This window comes from Akebia trifoliata, chromosome 11, assembly GCF_017979445.1.
Source record: "Akebia trifoliata isolate Shusen 1 chromosome 11, ASM1797944v1, whole genome shotgun sequence".
In the NCBI taxonomy this organism is placed as follows: Eukaryota; Viridiplantae; Streptophyta; class Magnoliopsida; order Ranunculales; family Lardizabalaceae; genus Akebia; species Akebia trifoliata.
Window position 1 is genome coordinate 8,221,426 of NC_141385.1, and position 13,382 is coordinate 8,234,807.

Sequence of the window (13,382 nt, forward strand, 5' to 3'; positions counted from 1 at the left end):
AACATCTATCTCTGACAATCACGATAATTTTCAGCATTCAACTTTGGCGATCAACTATAGACGATATAATTACACTCTACCTACCTCAATGTTCATCAAAAGCAACTCCTGTCTTGAACAATGTGTCGAAAACCCATTTCATCCAACCATTACAACAAAAAACATGTAAGCGTGTTTTGTCAATTAAGCATCTTTCAGAACTCTACATATTTGAATCCATTGGCAATGTCAGATAAAAAGAACCTCTATTATCATAGTAAAATAATTGATTTAACACTATAGAACAATATTATACAACCAACCAAATATAAATTCATCACAGCTTTGTATCTAGTTGAGGTAAAGCCATTCTTCCAAGGGTTATTGGGTCTATTTCAGCTTCTGTTTTATGGATCCTGATGAACTCTTTACAAGAAGTTATTAGGTTCAGTAACATTGGGTGTGGAGGCCGATCACTTCCAGCAACAATGGTGCTCAGTTCGTGTGTAAACCTAACAAGTGTATCCTTCTGAAAGCGAATTGCGTTGGCCTGAAATAAATCCAACCACCCCTTTTCAGAGAAAGCGTGATGCGGTTTATTTGTCTGATGAGTTGTAATGCAGGAAATGGCTTCAATGTAGTCCTCTTCCTCCAATTTCATGCAAAACCTCTCCTTGATGATTGGAGTAGGTGGAACCCGACCTGCTTGAACCAAATGCTTCCAAGTTGTCTCCAGTAACTCTCCCTATTTGTTCATGGCAAACAGTTGGTAAATCTTCTTAGTAAAATGTTAAAAAATTTGAGAAATCTGAAGTATCGAATGACAAGAATGGACTAGTTTGGTTGATAAAATTTTTGATTCAGGAAGTTTAGTTATGCTAGGAAAATTATTAGAAACTTCGCCAACATCAGGAAGCTTCACAACAATGTCGGGATTTTTTGATTTTTTTTATCTTTTTTTCGTTTAGCACACAATAATAGAATAACGATAGCATATTCATACCTCATTATAGTACAAAGAACAATCATAAACTTTTTGATTCAGGAAGTTTAATTATGCTAGGAAAACTCTTTGATATTTCATTAATAACAGGAAGTTCCAAAACAATGTTGGGAGAACAAAATTTTCTTATAGAATCACGATAACATATTCACACCTCATTATAATACAAAGAACTACCATCTGGAGCAACATGAGCAGGATCAACAGAGTGGGTGAAGCGCCAAGAATTTCAGAGCCAAAAATTATTTTTAATTGCTCAGTAAATTTTATTTAAATACAGAAAAATAATTCCTCACCAAAAATCAGCCCATTCCAAAACTTCTAACCCATGTAGGACAAAACATGTTGGGTGCTGAACATTTCCCTATATATATATATATATGTGTGTGTGTGTGTGTGTGTGTGTGTGTGCATATTCATAAATTATAGAAATGAAGACTGCATGGGATACTTGGTACTAGGATTAGATGCATGGGATGTCAAAGAGCACATAAATTATGATTTAATTTGTGAAAACAATGCTAACAAATAAGTGGATATTAACTCTTCATACTTCTGCATAGTTACAAGAACACCCTATTTTTCATAAAATTTCAAATAGTCCCTAAAAATAAGTCACTAAAATTAAAGGAAAACCCCCAAATTAAAATTATCTCAAAAAAAAAAAAAAAAAACCCACAAAAAATACAAAATAACCCCTCAGAATTATAGAAAAGTCTCCCCTTAAAACTTTTGTTCATTTTTATTTTTAAATTTTTTTATAGGTTAAGTGTGAAGGTGAGTTTTTGATCCAAGCTTTGTGGTATTACCACACAAAGGCTTCACCACCTTACCATGGTGTCATCTTCATTCTTCCCAAGCATTATTATATATTTTTATGAAGTTTTCGAGAAAATGTTTATGAACGTTGTGATTTTTTTTAAAATTGAATTCCGGTTCATTTGAATCCTCCTTGCAATTTCTCTTTTTTCCATTGTGATTCAATTGACAACATTGATTAGTTTGAGAATTCGTATGGTCTCCCATATATGTTAAAATCAGATAAATTCTATTTGGACAGGAGAAATTGGAAGAATACCTTTCCAGCCCTACAAGCTTCCAGGATCATCCAAAGGTGACGCTTTGCGTTGAAATTATACCCATTATGGAGCATTTGATGATAAATGTACTTAAATTCATCCCACTTCTTCTCTGCAATGCAGGCATCTAACATGGTATTAAATGTGTAATTATCCGGGATTACATTAGCCTTGTAATCATCTTTGCTGCTAATGTGATTGCTATTGTCCAACATCTTCTGAAACAAATCTTTTGCATCTTCAAACCTATTGTGTTCCAGGTAAGCTTTCAGCATTATGTTACAAGTCACCAAGTTTGGGGAACAAAACTTTTGCATTTCTCTGAAGATGTATGCTCCATTTTGAACACTTCCCACATCCAAACAAGACTGAATCAATCCCGTGTAAGTCACAACCAAAGGTTTATTTGCAACCTTGCATATCTTGTCAATCTGTGAATTACAAAAGATGTAGAATTATTTAGAAAGATAACATGTCCACAAGAGAGCATCTATAAGTAAGTCTATGTATACTCCCGCATATAGGGTTCTCAAGGTTATTGTGTTGGACAATCTAACCATATAAAATGCAACGCAAACCTGCATCAATGCTTCTTGGCATCTTCCTGCACTACAGAGGCAACGAGCAAGATCATAATAAAGACTAGCGGATCCCACAATTCCTCGTCTTTCCATATCTTGGACTGCAATCACAGCCTCATCTGTTTTACCTTCTCTCCAGAGCGTATTTACAAGAACTGTAAAAAAAAAAAAAAAAGATAAACAATATAAGAAGCCCTTTACATGACGAAGAAGCATATCAAGAAGCCCGTGCAAAGAGGAAAACTCACTCAAAAAATACCTTTGTAATTCAAAGAATTTGGAATGGAGGACTTCTCCACTTTTCTGAAAAACTCATGAACCAAGTTGTACTTTTCACAGGAAAACATTACCTGTTCAACCATGGAAAATTGTGGAAATAAATTTGATAAAAAATTATTCCAATCAAAAGCAAACATTTAAATAAAAATAATAATAATACAGTGACTCAGGAATCAGAAATGCATATTTTAAGTTCATGAACAAAACAAACAACTATGTATCAAACCAACCAGACCACGAGTATGGTCTACCAACCATTGTTTGAAGTTTTGTACTCATAGCGCAGTTGGTTTGACACATTGCAAAACAAGTTTGAGGTTGTGGGTTCAAGTTCAGCTTACCCATCAAAAAAAAATTTGTACCCTTGGACTGTCTCAGCCAAGACATCTCGGTTTAAGTTGAGACAGTACAAAATATTGAATTTTTTGTATTTTCTCAGTCGAGACGGCCTCAGCTTTTCTCTTGACCAAGAAAATGACTTGATTAAGGTACCTTTCTATAAACCACATAATAGACTAATCGGTAGCATACAAGGCACAGCAGAAAAAGCAGTGCCACAATTCAATGTGTAGAAATACTCTGTAATAGAGGTGTCGATGGGTCGGTTCTTAATGTAATTAGAACCATAACCACTATATTTTTTACAGTTCCGGTTCTAAAATAAGTAGAACCGGAACAGCCAAGAATCACAGGTACCCATCAGCCCAGTTCTCAAGAATAGAATGGGGGAAAAAATATTCAAATCATTATTTAAAAAAATCCTTTTAAAAATTAACATATTATATAAAAAGTATCAACTTAATTATAATTTGTTCTACTAAATGTATGAGATAATGATTTTTTTGTTCAAAAATTAAAATTGATCTTCTTTACAAGAAATAAACTTTTAGAAGAGATACCCATTTTAAGCTCAGATGATGGTTTATATGAAAATTGAAGAAATTCATATAATATGTATTGATTTTAAAATATAGGAAAACCTTAAATCATAAATAATGTAGAAATAAATCGGCTCTAGGTTCCCGCGGTACCCATTGGATAAAACCTAACAGTTCCGGTTCCTATTGCTTCAGTTCAATATAAGACCCGACTCTAATCGGTCACAATAAAAAGGGAACCGGAACTCGGGTTTTCAGTTCCGGGAAAATGGGTACCCATTGACACCCCTACTCTATAAGGGTAGTTTGGGCATTTTGAGTATTCTAATGGTTCCTTTATAATTAGCTGCTCTCTTAGATGATGTGTGTGTGTGGTGTGTGTGTGTGTGTGTGTGTGAGAGAAAGAGAGAGTATTTCTGTCCATCTCTTTTTCTCCTCCTCTAAAACCTAACCTTAAAATACTCACAAATCTACTTGGTATTAGAGCTCAAGATCAAGAGGACCCTGGAGACAAATCCAAAGAAATTACGAGACTAAAGAGTTCTCCTCACTTGTTGCATCTGATGATGTCAACAGTAGAATGTGCTGACATCATTGTTTCTAAGAGAGGGTTATTTTATTTATTTTTTAATTCTGAACCAAATTGCATGTGATATGGAGTTGAACTGAGAAAGCTGTGATGTTTTTGGCAGCAAATTGAAAGAAAAAAAAAAAACGTTGCGAAAAAAACAGATCTGTCATTTTTGAACCATCTGTTCGCATTGATCACTTGTTACTGAGTTTGGCCATAAGTGGAAGGGTTACTTTTCTATGAGGAATCCAATGGTGATTGTGGTTGATCTATTGGATGCATATTGAAGCTTCGGTGATCATTCCAAGTGGTCCAAACATGATTTTACCTTACCTATGTATAAGATCACATAATTGCCTTCGATCAAATGGAAACTGGTTGCTTTAAGATTTTACAATAACCATATTCTACCAAAATAAAAGAAAATCCACACATTATGAGTCAATGAATCATGTATAACATAAGAAAAAGTTCAGAACAAAACTTCAAAAGCTGGACAGAAGTAGTAGTGTTTCAATTTGATAAAACCAAATGGAATCCCACACGACTATCACAATACTCAGAATGAAAGTTGGCATTACAACAACTTAAGAAAAAGGGAAAAAAAATTACTGTAATACTATACTTAACAAACAATTTCATTTCATCGTAATCTAAGTTCAAAACATATAAGAGAGTAGCAACATATTAATATGAGAAGGCAGTTAGTACCTCCATGACGAGGCCATATGTTGTGCTAGAAGGCTGTAGACCCCGTTGTTTAAGCTGTTGCAATACCCAAAATGCCCCTTCCCATTGTTTCCGTCGAACACAAGCATTTAGGACCTACACGGGGATGGAAAATAAAGCCATTCCTTACCAGCTGAAACCAAGAACAAATTATGTTGTCCTTAAAAAACAAAACTTTTGATGGGTAAGCTGGACTTGAACCCATAACCTCAAAGTCGTTTTGCAACATGTCAAACCAACTGAGCTATGGGTCTAAGCCCATGTTGCCCTTCAAATTCCTAGAAGGAAAATTACACATCTGGCAACAGTATTATTTTATTCTAATCTTACAATATACAAGGAGAAGTTTATGATCCTAGCTTTAAAGGCACAGTAAGACATCAGCAGAAAATTACGGAAGCAGGACACCATCGATGAGTCCTGCCTAAAAGATTCTCCAGGTCAAGTCAACGTCTGGCCTGGGAAATCTTGTAGGAAGGACCCTTCGAGAGTGATGAGTTCCAACATGTGCTGCCACATAGATGCTCTCCCATTTATTGATTAGAAGTTAGAACTATTGTCTGGGACCATTGAGTCCCACTATATGCATAGATAGCAAGGACATTACTCACAGCATTGTAAACAACAATATCTGGCTCCAACAGTGGATCCCATTTCTCGAGCACTCCGGTCTTGAAGTTCTTGGGGGGAGGAGATCGCATGCAGTCAATAACATCAAAAAGTTCCTTCATGTATCCTGCTTGTCCAAGAGTAACGGCAATACAATGATAGGCTGCAAGGTCGGGATACGAGGACAAGTCTTGCTGGATGAAAGGTTTAAATGTAATGTCAGTTAACATTTGTGTTTTTTCTATTTTTTACTTTTAGAAAATAAAAATTAAGACGCTCGTCATGAACCAATTCTAAGCATGCAATATGCATTAAATGCATTACCCGCATTGAATGAAATACATTAAGCGCCTCCACAGGTCTCTTTGCCTTGCCAAGTACATGAAGAGCAGCGGTGTAAATATATCTGTTTCATATAAGTGTGGAAGGAATCAGATTTTCGTAGAAGAAAGGCATACATAATCATAATAGATCTCATCTTTTGAGTTCCACGCAGCATTCTAAACAAAACCCAGACATTTATTAAGTGTTACATTCATACATTGTTATACATTTTATTTTTTAAATACAAATATGAATGTTAAAGTACAATATATCCAACTACTAAAACAGTGACTATTGTTTGCGCATGATCATGTGAACTTGCTAATATGCATAAAATGTGTCCAAATGAGTTCATTTCTATTAATGATGAAAATTATGTGTAATTTATAAGCTTTTTCTATTATAAGTTTATATTTTTTACTATTTTATGAATGGGTTAGGATCCATAGACTCATGAAAAGGAACTCATAAAGAAACACACTATCCTAATCGTGTAAACACAATCGTGAAATTTGTTGCATTCTTATGCCTGAAATTTGATTATTTTGATTAAAATTTATGGTTCAGTGAAATATTTCATGAATGAATTATAATCTCACCAAGATATATACAAAAAGAAAATTTCAGTCAAAATTTCTTGTTGAGCCTTTTAGAAATAGAAATATTTCATGGAAATATACAGAATATCATAATGTAATACTATGAATGAAATAGAAATAACAAAAGTGTACCTGCTCTTATAAGATTTGAAGCGCTCACGTGATTGAAGCCATTCAATCACTTGTATCGCTCGTCTCCAATTTCCCAGTGTACCCAATATTTGGATAACTCTCAAAATGGAATGATCCGTGAATCTAATATTCGCATTATGCATCATCTTAGAGAACAACCACTCAGGCACATTCATGTCTGTTCCATTCAACCTTTAAAAAAAAACTACTTTAAAGTAAATAAAACATTATCTAAACAATAAAATCAATTTATCCATAGATAATATTTTGAGATAGTTGTTTCTGAAGGCTATAATAGCACTAAAAACACAAATAGAAATCCAAAGGTAAAAATAGAGCCATCGCTAGACAAGCAAAGCTCCCCATACAGCCGTCAACTATCTAGTATGCATTTCTAAGCATCCCAAACTCAACATGATTTCTCTTTAACCCCAACCCTTCTACGAGTTCTAATTAGATGGATCACTAAAGTTACTCAAATAAACTTCAAACGATATTTTGACTGAATTAATCGAACTTCAAGTGTAAAAATGCAAATTTTGGGGGAAAAATATTTGGATAAACAGAAAGGATCAGCTGAATATTCATTTTTGAAAAAGCTATCTAAAAATATCATTTAAGTGTATAAAAATAGAAAAATTGTAAATTGCTTGTAAAAATAACTCATAAACTACACATAAGATTCATTCATTAATAGAAATGAATCATGATCTGTTAGGCATCTATACATTATCTTACTTTAATGTACAAAGTATAGCAGCACCTTCATATAGGCACATATAATTTTCTCCATGTTCTAATTATTTGGATATATTAGTTATTTATTTATACATATTTCAAAAAAAGTATAAATATTATAATGGATGCATTTTCCAGACACACCTGATATCACCTAGTTCCAAAATCACCCCCACCAAAATTCACCTCATAGCCTTTCCAATGTGACATTTGTCAACCCCACCAAGCACATATGGCGCCTAATGATAAGGCCTTGCATAGCAAATCGATAAAACCTCAGCCAAAAAGGAACATGAGACCTGTGTCAGATCATACTCCATTGCCAGTTGGATGTGGCAAGTGCAATGGACATCATATTCCTTTCAGATTTACAAAAACATATGGCTTTAAGAAGAAAGCTTTGAGGAAATGTTCAAGGAGTGGTGGGATGAATTTCACTGAAAGGAGTACAGGATTAATTTTCGGAAAAAAGAAGAAGTAAAAACTCTAAAATAGAAGTTAAATGGCTTGGAAAAAGAAAGTATCTTGTGGACAATGCTCATGCTTGCTATTTGTTGGGCATTTGGAAGGAAAGAAATTGCAGGGTATTTGAAATTAGAGAAGACGACCTCTAGCATATGCAGCATACCATCAAAGCATCGTTGCTACATTGGCATATGAATTGTAAGGGATGCATGGGCATATTATTTGAATATCTTGTTTTCAAGTGGGGTTTGGTTGTTAGCTCTGATTAGGATCTCTGGGTCTTTGTTTATTTTGCATTTCCCTTTTTTTCTCTACCCTTGGCTGGTTTTCTCAACCACCAGGGTGCTTGTACCTTTTACATTATCTTTTTTATATATATAATAAAATCTACTATGCATATAACAGAAAAAGGAAAAAGGAGAGGCACTAATGCAACTAGAGGATAAAGAATAGGAAGAAATATATTTAGAGACGAATGGCAAAGATGAAAGGACGGTCTACCACAATGGATGGCTATGCCAATGATGATAACGAATATGGGAGAGAAGGTCTTGATTGATGAGCAATAGGATATTGTTGTCAATTTTTATTGTTCACTGTTTTTTTTTTTTTTTAATCAGTATTTGTGTGTCATCCTTGCGCAGGGGCCATGCTAATCTTCTTTGTATCGTTCCAATTTTATGCTAATTTTTATTGTTAACTGTTGTGTGTGAATGGGATATGGTTCTTGTTAATTTGTTAACTCATTGCTTGTTATTTCATAAGCTTGCTAATTCTTAGTTACTAAGATTAGATACTTAACTTTGTCTTGTTTTATTATTGAATTTTAAGATTTATGCCTTATTCAAGGAGTGAATAATGTTGATGATGCATTGACATCAGGTGTTCGGCCAAAAGTGTTGCTCAATCATAAGAAAATAAGAGTTCTCATGCTTATTGTATTTTTTATATGATAATTCCATTTTTTTTCATATCTTTTTATGATTTTTTAAGTATTTTCTAAGCATCTAAAAAAAATGAGGCTCATGCTTCACCTCATAGATGCAAACCGCCTTAACTGCATCTTTAGTTATTCTAAACATTGGAGTGTCCAATCATGTTGCATTAGTCATCTATTCAAGGAAATTTTGGGTCATGACAAAGAGTCATTCTAATCACAAAATAATTCAAAATTAAATTCAAAAAATGAAAGATGACGAAGCGTGGGCAGTTCTGATTCCGCTATTTCTTCAATTCAAAATTTTAAAGTAAACCAATTAACACCCATCTCTCTATCCTCAATGTTAAAAAAATCATCAAGAAAAATATATTTAATTACAAATCATTAATTATTAACAACCAGAGAGACCTATGCAGACTTTGCTCATCAAGTGAAAAAAAAAATGTGCAAACAAACATCAATTAAACAAGAAAAAATTGCCGAAAACAAATGCATATAACTTACCACTTTGCTAGTTTCTGGATTCTCTCCTCCATTTCCATCCGTGCGATACGTGGCTTGTCCCTAACATCTGTGAATACCTCGAAAGACTTGAAGGCCGCTCTTTCCAACTCCAAATCATTCTCATTGACATCCTCCATGAAAACCTTATTGCCTCTAGTAAACTTCCCACTCTTTAATGAAATTTTACGTCCAGTATCCTCAGCTTGAATATGGTCTCCATCCGATCTAACATGTATCTCATTGCTTCTATATCCAACTTTCCCAGTTTCAAAGGCACCCCCATTGAGCCTAACACGATTTTGGTTTCCATAAGATCTTTCACCTTCCATGCTACTAATAATCTCAGAACCACCCATCTTCCTTTCAACTTTACTTATGCCAAATAACTCCTTTTCATGTATAACAGTGTTGTTTTCAATATCAACCAGCTTCTTTTTTCTATAAAATCCGTTCTTATCAGTCAAACCGTTTTTAATCTCAGACTCACCCAACTTCCCAACATTAACTCTTGTCCTCTCTGGCATTCTCTTACTAATGCCAGAAAACTCATTTGTCTTTTCGAGGTTATTAACTCGGGCTTCTACATGAAACACATTTGAAGTCGGTTGTTTCTTTAGCATTTTTGTGGAATTTCCATTACGACCCAAACCACCTCCCTCCAAGTCTTCATCACTTCCAAGGCTTTCAATAGCATCGGATTTTTCACGATGCTTCATATTCCTACTAAACCCCGACTCCCTCAACCATCTTCCATTTATTCTCTTTGAACTCCCATCACCGTCATCCTCTCCCACTCCCGTTCCAATCCTTAAATCCATGACACTTCCTCTATACCCCACTTTACGTTGACCCAAATCATGAGTACTACTATTTCCCTTCAAAACTTGATTACCTCTTTCTCTAAAACCTAATTTCTCTCTAACCAAACCTTCTTGACCAATCCATGGACTAGAATTCTTCAATGAGCCACCTTTCTCCATGGAAATGGTGTTTTTCTCTTGATGTGAACTCCGCTCCAAACCCAACTCCACACTTTGTTCAACTTCTTCCGCAAAGGGTTCCCTCGAAATGCCATCGACAGTTGAACTCTCCCTCGGATGATGTCTTTTGGCATTTCGAATAGAGGTTTTGTCACCAACAGTCCTAACTGATTCCATAGCCTTCAAATACTCCTCAAATGTGGGTTGGAATCCAAACTGTGTCTCAAGAAACTTATTACCATTATCTTCAGACCCTCCTCCCCCATTGGGAGTTGTTAGACTAAAAATACAACTGTGGTTTGCCTTCTTTTTTCTCAAAACAATACCGAAATTGGGTTTCTGAGAAACGGAGAACGCATGAAGAAAATATGGATTCGGATAATATTTGGAGGACAAAATCCCAATTCTTTCCAAACCAGAGATACCCATTTGTCGATTTGTCATAATTGTGTCCATTGTATCAGTTTAACCCCCAAAAATATCAGAATAATTCGAAAAAAAAAAACTGAGATTTTAATCAACCCATCATCGTTCTATTGTTGCTGATTTCATCATCAAATAATGAAAGAAGATTCAAACCAAAGAAAATAATAATCATTAAAACCTCATCTTATTCAGATTATACTTAAAAACATATCCCATCTAACTTCTGATGAGAACTCGAAACTGTTTTATTATTCCAGAAATGAAATGGAGGGAAACTTACAGAGAGAGAGAGAGATGGGAGAACTGGAAACCTTGTTTCGGATAATATCACTCACTAGTCAGTCACTACCACTGCCAATAACTGGAGATTTTTATCTTTCACCTCGAATGCTCTTCATCGGAAGTTCCAATTGGCACACCAACTTTTCCTTATTACACATCAATCTAAGTGAAACAGTTATGCCATGCTTGGATTGAGAGAAACGGAGAGAAGAGAAACTCATTAAAAGAAGAAAAGAAAAATTCAATTTCTCTCAATAATGTTTGGATTGACGAGAGAGAACTTGGGACACCTTTGAAATTTTAAAATATCCTAAAAGAGATTTAGAGCATAGTTGGAATTATAAAATATTTTAAAAGGGGTTCTCTCCATTTCTCTCCTCTTCTTTTTATTTTTGGAATGAGAAAATTCACATTTTTTTTTCTCTTCTCTCCTCACTTAACAATCCAATCAAGAGAAATGGAGAGAAATTCATTTATTTTCTCTTCTGTTCTCTCAATCCAAACACAGCATAAGGGATCTTTCTCAAAATGTGTACACCTTATGTCAAAATTCTGGTTTCAATACACTGTTCATTTTAATTCCCAAAACATGTTTTTCAAGTGAATTCATCACTTTCATGATCAAAGAGATCGTTAATATGACAAAATTACTAGTATTTTATCTACAAATTCATTGCTAATAAAAGTGACAAACTCACGAATTTGTAGATTATAAAAGCGACAAATTCATTAGAAAAACATGTTTTGGGAATTAAAATAAACAGTAAATTGGATTCGCTCACAAAATGGAGATTACCCACAAGCTAAAGTTATTTAATAAGAGCATCTATTAATCCACATGATTTTTACTTAGAACGCACCAATATAGATGTATTAAATCCCAAAGGATTGGTGTGTTGTAGTATAATTTGGTATGTCAATAGAATATCTCTATTTAAGAGATCCTACCACAGGGTCTTGCTAAATGAACCCTGAGTTTTAGGGTTTTCTTTAAAATATCGTGTCGTTTCAATGTTTCAAATTTCTCAAAAAATGATACATTTCCGACACATTCGAAAAGATTTGATACATTCACATTAAATTAATAAAATTCGATTTTTTTTTTTCAAGAATTAAATGTATAAATTTATATTTGGAGTATTAAAACATGTAACCTAAACTTAAGAAACCTTATTTACCACATTGCTATGCTTCCTAAACATTCAAAGATGAATACTTGGAAACGTTGCAAAAAATTTCCTTTTTTTTTTATACATAATTGTAACTAAAATTAAATTTTATAAGTAATTGTATGAATTTCAAAAATAATAGAGATGGGGTTGTATCATATATGGGCCGAAGGTCCATCCATCTCTATGGCCTACATGCGAACATGGCAGCCAAAAACACTATCGGGTGCCACATGTATGTATAACATAAAATTTTATGAACTCCCCAAAAAATAAAAAATAAAAAAAGAGATTTTTTTAATTTTATTTTATCATTGGATTTAAATTGTAAATTTGAGAATTCAATGATTGTCCATTTTCAAACTCAAGATCTAATCCAAAAAAATATTTTTTGGGAACCAACTAGTTGCACACCACCCACTACCAATTGCATTCCATTACTATTTTATATTTTTTTTCCTTTGCACTCCATTTGGATGATTGCACTCAAAATTAAAATTAAAATATTGAACTCTTTTTATTTTTGTTCTTCTTCAACCATGCTCACATAAATTATTGTTGGATACCCAAAATGCATAAATCATAGTTGCAAATTAAAAATTAGAATCTCAATTTCGTTCTTCAATTATTATTTTTATAAGTTATCAGGAAAAAAATATATATATAAAACATTCAAAATTAAGATAATATCATTCTCCATTCATCATTCATGATCAAAAATCATCAAAAATCATCACAATCGCCATTGGAAAACTTAATTAAGTGAAGAAGACAAGAAAAATGGTAGTTCGGATCTTTCAAAGACATTATAAACATGAGATGAGGTCCATGGACTACAAAGGAAAGAAAATTTACTAAATGAACCATAAAGAGACTGCCCAAAACTTAGGGATTATTTAGAAAAAAGTGTCCCCGCTAAGGTCCTTTAAGTAACTTTCAAAAAAAAAAAGTAAAGAAAAAAAAGAATGAGAGAGTTTTTATTGGCACCCAACTTTTACTTATTATCAACCACTGAGTTAATTTTTTATGGGCAAATTACCGTTTTATGTGCTAAATTAATATGACAAAATTTCAAGACTGGTACACTGTTCATTTTAATTCCCATAACATGTTTC

The 13,382-nt window shown here is 33.7% G+C and overlaps 1 protein-coding gene and 1 pseudogene across 1 annotated transcript; both read right to left on the bottom strand.

The window, feature by feature from the left end:
• Positions 1–226: 226 nt before the first annotated feature.
• On the bottom strand, positions 227–11,331 carry EMB2279 (pentatricopeptide (PPR) repeat-containing protein). The gene is made up of 9 exons (XM_086458716.1): positions 9,411–11,331; positions 6,764–6,955; positions 6,033–6,114; positions 5,711–5,902; positions 5,082–5,195; positions 2,902–2,992; positions 2,640–2,797; positions 2,061–2,492; positions 227–724 (listed from the first exon to the last, which is right to left on the bottom strand). Exons 1-9 carry the CDS (start codon positions 10,844–10,846, stop codon positions 317–319), a joined length of 3,105 nt encoding a protein of 1,034 aa, XP_086314842.1. The 5' UTR covers positions 10,847–11,331; the 3' UTR covers positions 227–316.
• Positions 8,586–8,667, bottom strand: LOC147390716 (U6 spliceosomal RNA; annotated as a pseudogene).
• Positions 11,332–13,382: the final 2,051 nt, after the last annotated feature.